At 42.7% G+C, this 14765-nt stretch overlaps 1 protein-coding gene across 4 annotated transcripts in view; it reads right to left on the bottom strand.

Moving 5' to 3' along the window:
- LOC109897717 (transcription factor SOX-6) overlaps window positions 1–14765 on the bottom strand; it is a 174748-nt gene that overhangs the window by 45229 nt on the left and 114754 nt on the right. For all 4 annotated transcript variants that reach the window (XM_031833047.1, XM_031833044.1, XM_031833045.1 and 1 more), the window contains 2 exons: window positions 12426–12549; window positions 5967–6046 (listed from right to left, as the gene is read on the bottom strand). In XM_031833047.1, coding sequence (XP_031688907.1) covers window positions 5967–6046; window positions 12426–12549 — 204 coding nt within the window. The remainder of the gene's footprint in view (window positions 1–5966; window positions 6047–12425; window positions 12550–14765) is intronic.

Below are 14765 nucleotides of genomic sequence, written 5' to 3' on the forward strand. Positions count from 1 at the left end.
ATGGCCACTCCGATGCCTTGACTTTGTTGTGCTTAACCCATTTTGCCACAACTTTTAAAGTATGCTTGGGGTCATTGTTCATTTGGAAGACCAATTTGCGACCAATCTTTAATTATCTGACTGATGTCTTGAGATGTTGCTTCAATATATCAACATACATTTCCGTCCTCATGATGCCATCTATTTTTTTAAGTGCACCAGTCGCTCCAGCAGCAAAGTACCCCCACAACATGATGCTGCCACCTCCGTGCTTCACGGTTGGGATGGTGTACTTTGGCCTGCAAGCCTCCCCCTTTTTCCTCCCCCTTTTTCCTCTCCCTTTTCCAAACATGTTCATTGTGGCCAAACAGTCCTATTTTTGTTTCATCAGACCAGAGGACATTTCTCCAAAAAGTACAATCTTTGTCCCCATGTGCAGTTGCAAACCGTAGTCTGGCTTTTTTATCGCGGTTTTGGAGCAGTGGCTTCTTCCTTGCTGAGCGGCCTTTCAGGTTATGTCGATATCAGACTCGTATTACTCTGGACATAGATACTTTTGTACCTTTCAGGTTATGTCGATATCAGACTCGTTTTAGTCTGGACATAGATACTTTTGTACCTGTTTCCTCCAGCATCTTCACAAGGTCCTTTGCTGTTGTTCTGGGATTGATTTGCACTTTTCGCAACAAAGTACATTCATCTCTAGATACATCCACAGGTACACCTCCAATTGACTCAAATGATACCATTTAGCCTATCAGAAGCTTCTAAAGCCATGACATAATTTTCTGGAATTTTGAAAGCTGTTTAAAGGCACAGTCAACTTAGTGTATGTAAAATTCTGACCCACTGGAATTGTGATACAATTAATTATAAGTGAAATAATCTGTCTGTAAACAATTGTTCAAAAAATGACTTGTGTCATGCACAAAGTAGAAGTCCTAACCGACTTGCCAAAACTATAGTTTGTTAACAAAACATTTGTGGAGTGGTTGAAAAACGAGTTTTAATGACTCCAACCTAAGTGTATGTTAACTTCCGACTTCAACTGTACATAGCATAGGAATGCCCTCTAATAGATTCACAGCTGAGTCTCATTGAGAACACGGCCATCACTAGTCCTCAAGCCTATGCTCTAATCTCTTCAATGGGTCAGATGTTCCTTAATGTCTGCCCCAAAACATTTTGATTTGATTCTCCTATTAAACTCGGAAGTCACACAAATGTCATGCAATGAATGAAATCACACAGGGCAAAACAAATTTGCAAACCCCTATATTTAGCAAAGTGGTGGAAAACCCTTGATTCTCCGTATATCAGTGTTGCGTCAATACCTCACCTTTAGAGCTATGAAACAGAAATAGCTAATTGAGCCGGAGAGGAAAAGAGTGAGCGACGTCTTGTGATGACAAGAAGAATGTCTGCTAAGTAACTGTATTGCACTCTCATTAATGGGACACAAAGGGGGTAATTCTTCAGTTGAACTGAACTGCAGATGCCAGGCACCGGCCATAAGGACTGGAAACAATTGACCGATGAAGTCCCAAATGGCATTCTATTCTCTTTATAGTGCACTAGTTTTGATGTGAGCCGGTGCCATTGAAACACAGCCCCTGGCTCCTAAAACATTCTGCCGCTTGTTGTGCTGGTCATTATTATTTTTTTTACCTTTATTTAACCAGGTAGGCAAGTTGAGAACAAGTTCTCGTTTACAATTGCGACCTGGCCAAGATAAAGCAAAGCAGTTCGACAGATACAACGACACAGAGTTACACATGGAGTAGAACAAACATACAGTCAATAATACAGTATAAACAAGTCTATATACAATGTGAGCAAATGAGGTGAGAAGGGAGGTAAAGGCTAAAAAGGCCATGGTGGCAAAGTAAATACAATATAGCAAGTAAAACACTGGAATGGTAGTTTTGCAATGGAAGAATGTGCAAAGTAGAAATAAAAATAATGGGGTGCAAAGGAGCAAAATAAATAAATAAATAAAAATTAAATACAGTTGGGAAAGAGGTAGTTGTTTGGGCTAAATTATAGGTGGGCTATGTACAGGTGCAGTAATCTGTGAGCTGCTCTGACAGTTGGTGCTTAAAGCTAGTGAGGGAGATAAGTGTTTCCAGTTTCAGAGATTTTTGTAGTTCGTTCCAGTCATTGGCAGCAGAGAACTGGAAGGAGAGGCGGCCAAAGAAAGAATGGGTTTTGGGGGTGACTAGAGAGATATACCTGCTGGAGCGTGTGCTACAGGTGGGAGATGCTATGGTGACCAGCGAGCTGAGATAAGGAGGGACTTTACCTAGCAGGGTCTTGTAGATGACATGGAGCCAGTGGGTTTGGCGACGAGTATGAAGCGAGGGCCAGCCAACGAGAGCGTACAGGTCGCAATGGTTGGTAGTATATGGGGCATGGGTGACAAAACGGATTGCACTGTGATAGACTGCATCCAATTTGTTGAGTAGGGTATTGGAGGCTATTTTGTAAATGACATCGCCAAAGTCGAGGATTGGTAGGATGGTCAGTTTTACAAGGGTATGTTTGGCAGCATGAGTGAAGGATGCTTTGTTGCGAAATAGGAAGCCAATTCTAGATTTAACTTTGGATTGGAGATGTTTGATATGGGTCTGGAAGGAGAATTTACAGTCTAACCAGACACCTAAGTATTTGTAGTTGTCTACGTATTCTAAGTCAGAGCCGTCCAGAGTAGTGATGTTGGACAGGCAGGTAGGTGCAGGTAGCGATCGGTTGAAGAGCATGCATTTAGTTTTACTTGTATTTAAGAGCAATTGGAGGCCACGGAAGGAGAGTTGTATGGCATTGAAGCTTGCCTGGAGGGTTGTTAACACAGTGTCCAAAGAAGGGCCGGAAGTATACAGAATGGTGTCGTATGCGTAGAGGTGGATCAGAGACTCACCAGCAGCAAGAGCGACCTCATTGATGTATACAGAGAAGAGAGTCGGTCCAAGAATTGAACCCTGTGGCACCCCCATAGAGACTGCCAGAGGTCCGGACAGCAGACCCTCCGATTTGACACACTGAACTCTATCAGAGAAGTAGTTGGTGAACCAGGCGAGGCAATCATTTGAGAAACCAAGGCTGTCGAGTCTGCCGATGAGGATGTGGTGATTGACAGAGTCGAAAGCCTTGGCCAGATCAATGAATACGGCTGCACAGTAATGTTTCTTATCGATGGCGGTTAAGATATCGTTTAGGACCTTGAGCGTGGCTGAGGTGCACCCATGACCAGCTCTGAAACCAGATTGCATAGCAGAGAAGGTATGGTGAGATTCGAAATGGTCGGTAATCTGTTTGTTGACTTGGCTTTGATCCAATACACTTAGTCAATATATTGTATTCTAGTTTCCCTCTTATGACTATACTGTAAGTGCAACATATTGTTGAGGTAAAATAAATTGAAGGTGTAGAATGTAAGAGATTTGGAGATCAAGCTATCCTGTCTTCCATCTTTAGAGTGTTATAAATAGATGCATCATTTTATAGGATTGTAATGGATTTGGGATTCCCCTCCCTCTCACCCTCCTAACCAGATACATTCTCCTCTCTCCATTACCATCCCTCTCCTCTCCATTACTATCCTGTCCATTACTCTCCTCTCCATTACTCTCTCTCTCCTCTCCATTACCCTCTCCTCTCCCTTGGGGAAACGACCTGCTGAACTGTGGTGGCCGTGAGGGAGGGTGCCACTGGGTGGCCGCGGGTGTTGGTATACACCCAGGATCCGTGTTGACTCCCGGGGCTGGTAGGGCCGTCTCAAGCGGGGCAAAACTGTTTGATAGCTGGGTCAGATCTTCTCGGATAGATGGGAGGCCAAACTGCCTCCCCGACCTCCTACGCCTTGCGAGTGTCCAGTCTCCCATGGGCCGCGAAGCTGAGCTTAACATCTGTCTGTTGGATTGGGACAGATCAATGCCGCCCTACTCATCAACAGCTCAGCTGTTGAGATTGGGTTTGACTGGGTTACAGCAAGGTCGGTGTACTTAGAAAGCAGGTTTTCCTTTTCTCGCATTCGAGCTAACAGACGGAGGATCTCTTCCCTAAGATGCTTGATGGTGGTGCATTTAGGGCAGACAAATGCCTGTCCATTTTCCAGGTCCACCTTATCTTCATCTTGTGTAAAAATCATCTCACATCTGAAGCACTTGTGGGGTGTCTCACCATGTGTCTCGACGTGTGTCTCGCCGTGTGTCTCGCCGTGTGTCTCGCCGTGTGTCTCACCGTGTGTCTCACCGTGTGTCTCACCGTGTGTCTGACCGTGTGTCTGACCGTGTGTCTCACCGTGTGTCTCATCATGTGTCTCACTCTGACTCGTCTACAGTACATATGAAGCAGAGCCTGACCTGAGAGAGGGAGAACTTCTAAAGCACTACAGCGTACACCCAATGGCCACACACAGACGAGATTATTAATAATACTGCATAAGGCCAGGATACCATGATGCTCATTGAGACGTAGACATATATCATGCCACTACTTTTCTATATGATTGCGTTATTTTTGTCAAGACAAACTGAAAACTGTGTACTGTAGCACTATAACCCATATGGCCACACACAGACCACAGGGCTTAATAACAGTGCCACTTCTCCACATACATTAGCACTATACGCTTAATCTTTAGATGAGGTTAGACGTATGTCATTCTACTGAACTCTTATGTCATTTTTGTCATTACAAACTAAGAAAATGATTTTGTATCATTTTTCCAGCATTCCTAACCTTCTCTTTCCTTCAATGACGCTTACCCTATCTGTCTATAAATCTCAACCACTCCCCTTCACTTTGTTTTTGTTCTAAACAAGCGGTATAATGAGCATCTTTCTCTTTCATTCAGGTTTTCCTTCTCTCCATCTCTGAGATGTTTAAATATGAATGATTACACATGTCACGGTGCATTCATCCTCTTCGTTCTACCTCACAAATGAACACGCACACACAACACCACTGTGAGGTACAGATGCTTTGATCATTTCAAAGGCACACGTGGAGATATTCTGTCTGACTGAACAGCAGGTTCTGTTTCCCAACGACACCACACAGTGCTTTGTTAGGTCAATAACATTTAATGAGAGCTTTGCTAGGGGAAGCCATATTACAGCCTGAATAACCTGAGGCAAAGCTGTTATGTTTAACAGCTGACTGCAACGATACCAGAAATAATGATTGACGCCGGAAAGTGATAGTTTACCTACGAATATAACAATTTGAGACGTTCTGTTATTTTCCAATATGCTGTAGAGGAGGGGTGGACGACAATGTTGTAAAATTGGGGTACGCCCTTTGGGGTAAAGGCATTTTTTTTCTTTTTTTTTTGAAGCCATGTTCAATGATAACTATTATCTATAAGCTAACCATAAGTGTCAAGCACCAATAAAAATATGATACATTGCCTAGGCCAGGTGTTGTGCTAGTGGGTTGGAATACCAAAGAGATTTATCATATTGGCCTTTGTTTGACTCAGTCAACATATTTCAGATAAGGGAAGTGGTGGGTTCAATATCTAGGGTATAGAGTCTATAGGCTTGGTAAACATGGGAGTCTATAGGGGGCTTGGTTAGTTAGCATTGTTGCTAATGCCGGGCTAGTATTTTGTGGTTAGGCTGTTTAACAACTCTCATTAAGGACTTAGTGGACTAGCATGTTTCTGATAATATGTTTGTCTTATTGGGATCTACCCTCAAGACAAAATTTCCTCTGGAAAAACAATAAAAAACAAAACTGGTTCCAAATTTGGGGCAGATACTTAGTAGGCCTAAATCTGGTACTGTAAATGCTTGTTAGCATGTCAGTACCTTTCCTTTGTGAAGCAGCACATGGCGATGTAGGGTGAAGTGGCCTCTAGACGCTGATCTTGGGTCAGTTTTGCATTTCCAATTCTACTGGTTTAGGTAAGGATTGGGGTAGGGAAGCTGATCCTAGATGTGTAGCTAAGTGAAATGTTTCCCTGAAGAAGCACATGGGCCTACCTGTAGTTGTAGCGGGCTCAGTCCTGACGCGGCTGCAGCTGCCATTGTGGATGGAATGAACTGCATGGGGTAGTTATCACCTATCAGGAGAGAGACAACAAAACATACAATGAACTGCATGGGGTAGTTATAACCTATCAGGAGGAGAGAGACAACAAAACATACAATGAACTGCATGGGGTATCAGGAGGAGAGACATGGAGTATAGTTATCACCTATCAGGAGGAGAGAGACATGGGGTATAGTTAACACCTATCGGGAGGAGAGAGACAAAAAAAAATGCATAGCCCAGGCTGAGATGAGGGAGTTTACCACGCCAAGAGTAAACCTGCCCCCCTCCCCTCCAGATACTTGTTTGCTCACTCTTGCTCTTTCTGTCTCACTCTCGCCCGGTTCTAGTCTCTCTGACTGTTTATCACTCTCTGGTTCCAGTCTCTCTGACTGTTTATCACTCTCTGGTTCCAGTCTCTCTGACTGTTTATCGTTCTCTGGTTCCAGTCTCTCTGTCTGTTTATCACTCTCTGGTTCCAGTCTCTCTGACTGTTTATCACTCTCTGGTTCCAGTCTCTCTGTTTGTTTATCATTCTCTGGTTCCAGTCTCTCTGTCTGTTTATCGTTCTCTGGTTCCAGTCTCTCTGACTGTTTATCACTCTCTGGTTCCAGTCTCTCTGTCTGTTTATCGTTCTCTGGTTCCAGTCTCTCTGTCTGTTTATCACTCTCTGGTTCCAGTCTCTCTGTCTGTTTATCGCTCGCTGGTTCTAGTCTCTCTGTCTGTTTATCACTCTCTGGTTCCAGTCTCTCTGTCTGTTTACCACTCTCTGGTTCTCTCGCTCTGTCTGTTTATCACTCTCTGGTTCCAGTCTCTCTGACTGTTTATCACTCTCTGGTTCCAGTCTCTCTGTCTGTTTATCGTTCTCTGGTTCCAGTCTCTCTGTCTGTTTATCACTCTCTGGTTCCAGTCTCTCTGACTGTTTATCGTTCTCTGGTTCTCGTCTCTCTGACTGTTTATCGTTCTCTGGTTCCAGTCTCTCTGTCTGTTTATCACGCTCTGGTTCCAGTCTCTCTGTCTGTTTATCGCTCGCTGGTTCTCTCGCTCTGTCTGTTTACCACTTTCTGGTTCTCTCGCTCTGTCTGTTTATCACTCTCTGGTTCCAGTCTCTCTGTCTGTTTATCACTCTCTGGTTCTAGTCTCTCTGTCTGTTTATCACTCTCTGGTTCCAGTCTCTCTGTCTGTTTACCACTCTCTGGTTCTCTCGCTCTGTCTGTTTATCACTCTCTGGTTCCAGTCTCTCTGACTGTTTATCACTCTCTGGTTCCAGTCTCTCTGTCTGTTTATCGCTCTCTGGTTCTAGTCTCTCTGTCTGTTTATCACTCTCTGGTTCAAGTCTCTCTGTCTGTTTATCACTCTCTGGTTCCAGTCTCTCTGACTGTTTATCGTTCTCTGGTTCCAGTCTCTCTGTCTGTTTATCGTTCTCTGGTTCCAGTCTCTCTGTCTGTTTATCACTCTCTGGTTCCAGTCTCTCTGACTGTTTATCGTTCTCTGGTTCCAGTCTCTCTGTCTGTTTATCACTCTCTGGTTCCAGTCTCTCTGACTGTTTATCACTCTCTGGTTCTCTCGCTCTGTCCCTCACACTCTCTAACTCTGTTTTTCTCACCCACAAGTTATGGTAGATGTATTCCTCATGTCTATTTCCTCCATACAAAAACCCACAGCCTACTAGCCTCTCGACGAACCCGCCCAGGCCTATAATGAATTGTGGCATGAGCGTTTGTCAAAGGTTACTAATGTGTTATGTCTGTACTCATGGATCCCAGTAGAGTCCATGCACCTCTGCTCTCTCCGAGCAGTACGACTTCTAACTTCTAACAGTAAGATTCCTGATTGCGATGCACTCATGAATCCAGCAGGCTTTTAACAATCTAGCACCAGAATGTTCTGCAGAAACCCCACTGTTTGTCCTAAAAGGCTTTCCATGTCCGCCTCAATGTTAAAATAAAAATACTGTAAACAAACCAAAAAAAAGTTATAACCATTACCACAGCCATACTTCTTAGAGGGATAACTTTGTTACTCTATTTTATGGTTTTATTTTTTTTAGAGTAACATAAAAAATAAAAAAAATTAAGATATGTTATGTTCTTGCTCAAAAACAAGGACTGGTGCACTACTTTTGACCAGAGCCCTATTCCCTACATAGGGCTCTGGTCAAAAGTAGTGCACTATGTAGTGAATAGTGCTCTGTTCAAAAGTAGTGCACCATGGGAAAATAATGTAATGTGGGAAAGGAGGAGAAAAGATAGAGCAGGTGGTGATTATAGTTCCTGCCTAGAAAGGGAGTCTGTGAGTGTGTGTGTGTGTGTGTGTGTGTGTGTGTGTGTGTCTGAGCAAGTGTGTGAAAGAGTGAAATTCCATGTTGCAGATGTGCTGTGTAACTGAAATGCTTTCAGAACATCATAAACAATAACATTCCACCGTTAGTTATCTATTGTTCCTTAAATGACTAACCAGGAAGTTAACAATTCTTGGTTGAAACTATGTCACAATGTTGCAAATGAACTAATAATGATTCACAAACAAACTCATTTCTACAACACATGATTTGTTTGTGAATCATGAATCGTTCATTTACAACATTTTGACAGCAGTATATATGAAACCTCCAACATTCTCAAATTGACACACTTCATAACGTAGACAAGAATGATCAAATTGGACACGGTCTATCACAGTGCCATCCATTTTGTCACCAAAGCCCCAAATATTACCCACCACTGCAACCTGTAAGCTCTCGTTGACTGGCCATCGCTTCATAGTCGTCACCAAACCCACTGGCTCCAGGTCATCTACAAGTCTCTGCTAGCTATAGCCCCACCTTACTCAGCTCACTGGTCACCATAGCAGCACCCACCCGTAGCACGCGCTCCAGCAGGTATATCTCACTGGTCACCCCCAAAGCCAATCCCTCCTTTGGTCGTCTTTCCTTCCAGTTCTCTGCTGCCAATGACTGGAACGAACTGCAAAAATCTCTGAAGCTGGAGACCCATATTTAAGCACCAGCTGTCAGAGCAGCTCACAGATCACTGCACCTGTAAATAGCCCATCTGTAAACAGCCCATCTATCTACCTACCTCATCCCCATACTGTATTTATTTATCTTGCTCCTTTGCACCCCAGCATCTCTACTTGCATATTCATCTTCTGCACATCTACCATTCCAGTGTTTAATTGCTATATTGTAATTACTTCACCACCATGGCCTATTTATTGCCTTAACTCCCTTATCTTACCTCATTTGCACATGCTGTATATAGACTTTTTGTTTTCTTTTGTTCTACTGTATTATTGACTGTATGTTTGTTAATTCCATGTGTAACTCTATGAGAACTTGTTCTCAACTAGCCTACCTGGTTAAATAAAGGTTCAATCTTTTTTTTTTTATGACTACAACACTGTTTTGTCCTAAAATATGAAAGACTCCCTATTCCCTATTGTAGTGCACTACTTTTGACCACATTTGCCTTTTAGGGTACCAACACAGTGACCAAGCAGTTTGTTCCTTTTATGTGGCAAAAATAAATAAATTGTGTGTTGTTTAACACTGTAGGGTGTAAAGCCTTATTTGCATATTTCCCAGAGCGCCTTTCAAGTGGATTTTAGAGTTACTAGTACCACCCATGACTGTTGCATTAAATGAGTTTCAGTCCTGTAGCCGTCACCAACTAATGGCCTAGGTGAATATTTTATCATAGACAAACTCTTTATGACAATACATTACATATATCATAAGGCCATACTTTGGCAGCCTAGTTAAATCCCAACAGAGAAGTCTAAAACTCATGGTTTGCAGGCCACATTGGACAAGTCACATCATGCTGGTTTGCAGAGTGATATGCAATTCCTGTTGGAATCCAGTCAGACTGGAGATACATTTCAAATGTGAACTTTTAATCACCTGCAACCTGCATTTAGAACGACTGCCAAGGTAGGGACACTAGATAAATGAGACTACCGAAAGTATTGAAACTGGAACAGCCAACAGGGTGCAATAATTCTAACTACTAACAGAATGGGTTCGTTTAGAAAAATGTATGTATGTTATTAAACAAACAATTCAAATAATTGCAATAGAGCATGCTGGGAAATATGATAATGATTGTTTTTGAGAGTGTGATGATTGTACCTTTTATATTCAAAAATTGGCAAAGGAATTGACCATTATACTAGATTATCCACACATATACCCTAAAGATATCGAACAGTACCATGTGAGGACATACAGTTGAAGTGGCAAGTTAACATACACTTAGGTTGGAGTCATTAAAACTCATTTTTCAACCCCTCCACAAATTTCTTGTAAACAAACTATAGTTTTGGCAAGTCGGTTAGGACATCTACTTTGTGCATGACACAAGTAATTCTTACTGACAGAATATTTCACTTATAATTCACTGTATCACAATTCCAGTGGGTCAGAAGTTTACAGTACATACGCTAAGTTAACTGTGCCTTTAAACAGCTTGGAAAATGCCAGAAAATTATGTCATGGCTTCTTTAGAAGCTTCTGATAGGCTAATTGACATAATTTCAGTCAATTGGAGGTGTACCTGTGGATGTATTTCAAGGCTTACCTTCAAACTCAGCGCCTCTTTGCTTGACATCATGGGAAAATCAAAAGAAATCAGCCAAGGCTTCAGAAAAAAAACTGTAGACCTCCACAAGTCTGGTTCATCCTTGGGAGCAATTTCCAAATGCCTGAAGGTACCACGTTCATCTGTACAAACAATAGTACGCAAGTATAAGCACCATGGGACCACGCAGCCGTCATACCCCTCAGGAAGGAGACTAGTTCTGTCTCCTAGAGATGAATGTACTTTGGTGCGAAAAGTGCAAATCAATCCCAGAACAACAGCAAAGGACCTTGTGAAGATGCTGGAGGAAACAGGTACAAAAGTATCTATATCCATAATAAAACAAGTCCTGTATTGTCATAACCTGAAAGGCTGTTCAGCAAGAAAGAAGCCACTGCTCCAAAACCGCCATAAAAAAAGCCAGGCTACGGTTTGCAACTGCACATGGGGACAAAGATTGTACTTTTTGGCGAAATGTCCTCTGGTCTGATGAAATAAAAATAGAACTGTTTGGTCATAATGACCATTGTTATGTTTGGAGGAAAAAGGGGAACGCTTGCAAGGCGAAGAACACCATGCCAACCGTGAAGCACGGGAAGGCAGCATCATGTTGTGGAGTTGCTTTGCTCCAGGAGGGACTGGTGCACTTCACAAAATAGATGGCATTATGAGGACGGAAAATGATGTGGATATATTGAAGCAACATCTCAAGACATCAGCCTGGTCGCAAATGGGTATTCCAAATGGACAATGATCCCAAGCATACTTCCAAAGTTGTGGGAAAATGACTTAAGGACAACAAAGTCAAGGTATTGGAGTGGTCATCACAAAGCCTTGACCTCAATCCTATGGAAAATTTGTGGGCAGAACTGAAAAAGCGTGTGCGAGCAAGGAGTTCTACAAACCTGACTCAGTTACACCAGCTCTGTCAGGAGGAATGGGTGAACATTTACCCAACTTATTGTGGGAAGCTTGTGGAAAGCTACCCAAAACCTTTGACCCAAGTTAAACAATTTAAAGGCAATGCTACCAAATACTAATTGAGTGTATGTAAACTTCTGACCCACTGGGAACGTGATGAAAGTAATAAAAGCTGAAATAAATAATTCTCTCTACTATTATTCTGACATTTCACATTCTTAAAGATAAAGTGGTGATCCTAACTGACCTAAGACAGGGACTTTTTACTAGGATTAAATGTCAGGAATTGTGAGAAACTGAGTTTAAAATTAAATGGCTAACCTGTATGTAAACTTCTGACTTCAACTGTATGTACCTCTGAAGGTATTTTATGTGTATTTTTGGACCCCTGGGAACAATATTGTACCCTAACCGTACCCTTTTTTTCTGAGCATGTATGGACCCTGGTCAAAAGTAGTGCACTATAAAGGGATTAGTGTGCCATTTGGTTCACATCCTGGGCTGTTCAGTGTATGAAGTGAATGTGGGGAATCCTGTCAGGACCTTGTTTGACACAGCACAGTGACAATAGATATGGAGGTTTCTGCAAGAGGAGCACGATACAGAGAAAGGAAAGAGAGTGAAATACTGCAGAGAGGGAGACAGAGCCAAATCTTTACTTAGACACATGTAACTCAAATATTTGATGTGTGTGTGTGTGTGTGTGTGTGTGTGTGTGTGTGTGTGTGTGTGTGTGTGTGTGTGTGTGTGTGTGTGTGTGTGTGTGTGTGTGTGTGTGTGTGAGTGCGTGCGTGCGTGCGCATGTGTGTGCGTGTGTGCGCGTGTGCGCGCGTGTGTGTGTGTGTGCGCGCGTGCGTGCGCAGGTGTGTGCGTGTGTGTGCGCGTGCGCGCGCGTGTGTGTGTGTGTACCTGGTTTGTAGGACATGTTGTGTGGGAAGAGGAAGCCCTGCTGTGCAGCAGCGGCGGCAGCGGCCAGAGATCGCTGGTCATGAGGAAACACTGGGATCATCAGAGGAGGCATGTGACCCTGCACCTGAGAGAAACAGAGTGAGTTCAATAGTTGTCCTACTTATACATTTTCTGATTAATATTTCTAAATGTTTTTTTTCTTCTTTTCTCTTTGTTCTTCTGTTTCTAATGAATGATTCTTAGTGTATTTATGTAACACTTCCTTTAGATAGTCCAGCTGTTGATGCTCTATGGCAGGGTTCCCCAACTGGTGACCCGTGATTTAAAAATATATATATATATATTATTATTTCCATTAAATCTTTATTGTTGGACATAAAATACTGTGATATTAATTTAGGAAATCTGTTCCCAAGTATATCACCACGCACAATAGAGAGATACGCTACATTCAGAAAGACCCCTTGACTTTTTACACATTATTACTTTACAGCCTTATTCTAAAATTGAACTAATAGTTTTTTTCCCCTCATCAACCTACATACAATACACCATAATGAAAAAGCAAAAACATTTTTGTGTGTGTGTGTGCAAATGTATTAGAAATAATAACTGAAAAATCACATTTACACAAGTATTCAGACCCATTACTGAGTATTTTGTTGAAGCACCTTTGGCAGTCTTCTTGGGTATGATGCTACAAGCTTGCCACACCTGTATTTGGGGAGTTTCTCCCATTCTTCTCTCCAGATGCTCTAAAGCTCTGTCAGGATGGATGGGGAGCATTGCTCCACAGCTATTTTCAGGTCTCTCCAGAGACGTTCAATTGTGTTCAAGTCTAGGCTCTAGCTGGGCCACTCAAGGACATTCAGAGACTTGTCCCGAAGCCACTCCTGCGTTGTCTTGGCTGTATGCTTTGGGTCGTTGTCCTGTTGGAAGGTGAACCTTCACCCCCAGCCTGAGATCCTGAGCACTCTGGAGCAGGTTTTCATCAAGGATCTCTCTATACTTTGCATCATTCATCTTTCCTTCGATCCTGATTGCTCTCCCAGTCTCTGCCGCTGAAAAACATCCACACAGCATCATGCTGCTGCCACCACCATGCTTCACTGTAGGGATGTTGCCAGGTTTCCTCCAGATGTCACGCTGCACATTCAGTCCAAAGTGTTCAATCTTAGTTTCATCAGACCAGAGAATCTTGTTTCTCATGGTCTGAGAGTCTTTAGGTGCCTTTTGGCAAACTCCTAGTGGGCTGTCATGTGCCTTTTACTGAGAAGTGGCTTCCGTCTGGCCACTCTACCATAAAGGCCTGATTGGTGGAGTGCTGCAGAGATGGTTGTCCTTCTGGAAGGTTCTCCCATCTCCACAGAGGAATTCTAGAGCACTGTCAGAGTGACCATAGGGTTCTTGGTTACCTCCCTGACCAAGGCCCTTCTCCCCCGATTGCTCAGTTTGGCCAGCCGGCCAGCTCTAGGAAGAGTCTTGGTGGTTCAAAACTTCTTCCTTTGAAGATGGAGGCCACTGTCTTCTTGGGGACCTTCAATGTTGCAGATATTTTTTTCTACCCTTCTCCCAGATCTGTGCCTCGACACAATCCTGTCTCGGAGCTCTACGGACAATTATTTTAACCTCATGGCTTGGTTTTTGGTCTGACATGCACTGTCAACCGTGGGACCTTTATATAGACAGGTGAGTGCCTTTCCAAATCATGTCCAATCAATTGAATTTACCACAGGTGGAATCCAATCAAGTTGTAGAAACTAGAAAGGCTCTGAATACTTATGTAAATAAGGTATTTCTGTTTTTTATTTTAATACATTTTCCCAAAATAATAATACCCTGTTTTCGCTTTGTCATTATGGGGGCCTTGTGTGTAGTTTTTCAAGGATTGTAATTTATTTAATCCATTTTAGAAAAAGGCTGTAACGTAACAAAATGTGGAAAAGTCAAGGGGTCTGAATACTTTCCGAAGGCACAGTATGCGATCATATAAAATGTAAGCAAGGTTTGAAATTATCATGTTTTAGTCAAATGTTATATCTGTTCGGGCTTCTTGCGGTCAATTTGCAGTCTACAAATGATATGTAATAATGTTCCGGCCACCTGACCATCCGCTCAAGAGAAAAGCGTCCCACGGCTGAATGTAGTTGATGATCCCTGCTCTACAGACTATCTACTAACCCTAGCCCTGACCTTTATCCTTTCCCTGACCTTTAACCTTGCCCTGACCTTTATCCTTACCCTAACCCTTATTCTAAACCTAACTGTAACTTTAGCAAGCAGTTGCTTATCAATAGTTTGTTGATAGTATGACCATGTGTAGAACATCTACAGCTGGAC

This window comes from Oncorhynchus kisutch, linkage group LG10, assembly GCF_002021735.2.
Source record: "Oncorhynchus kisutch isolate 150728-3 linkage group LG10, Okis_V2, whole genome shotgun sequence".
NCBI classification, from domain to species: domain Eukaryota; kingdom Metazoa; phylum Chordata; class Actinopteri; order Salmoniformes; family Salmonidae; genus Oncorhynchus; species Oncorhynchus kisutch.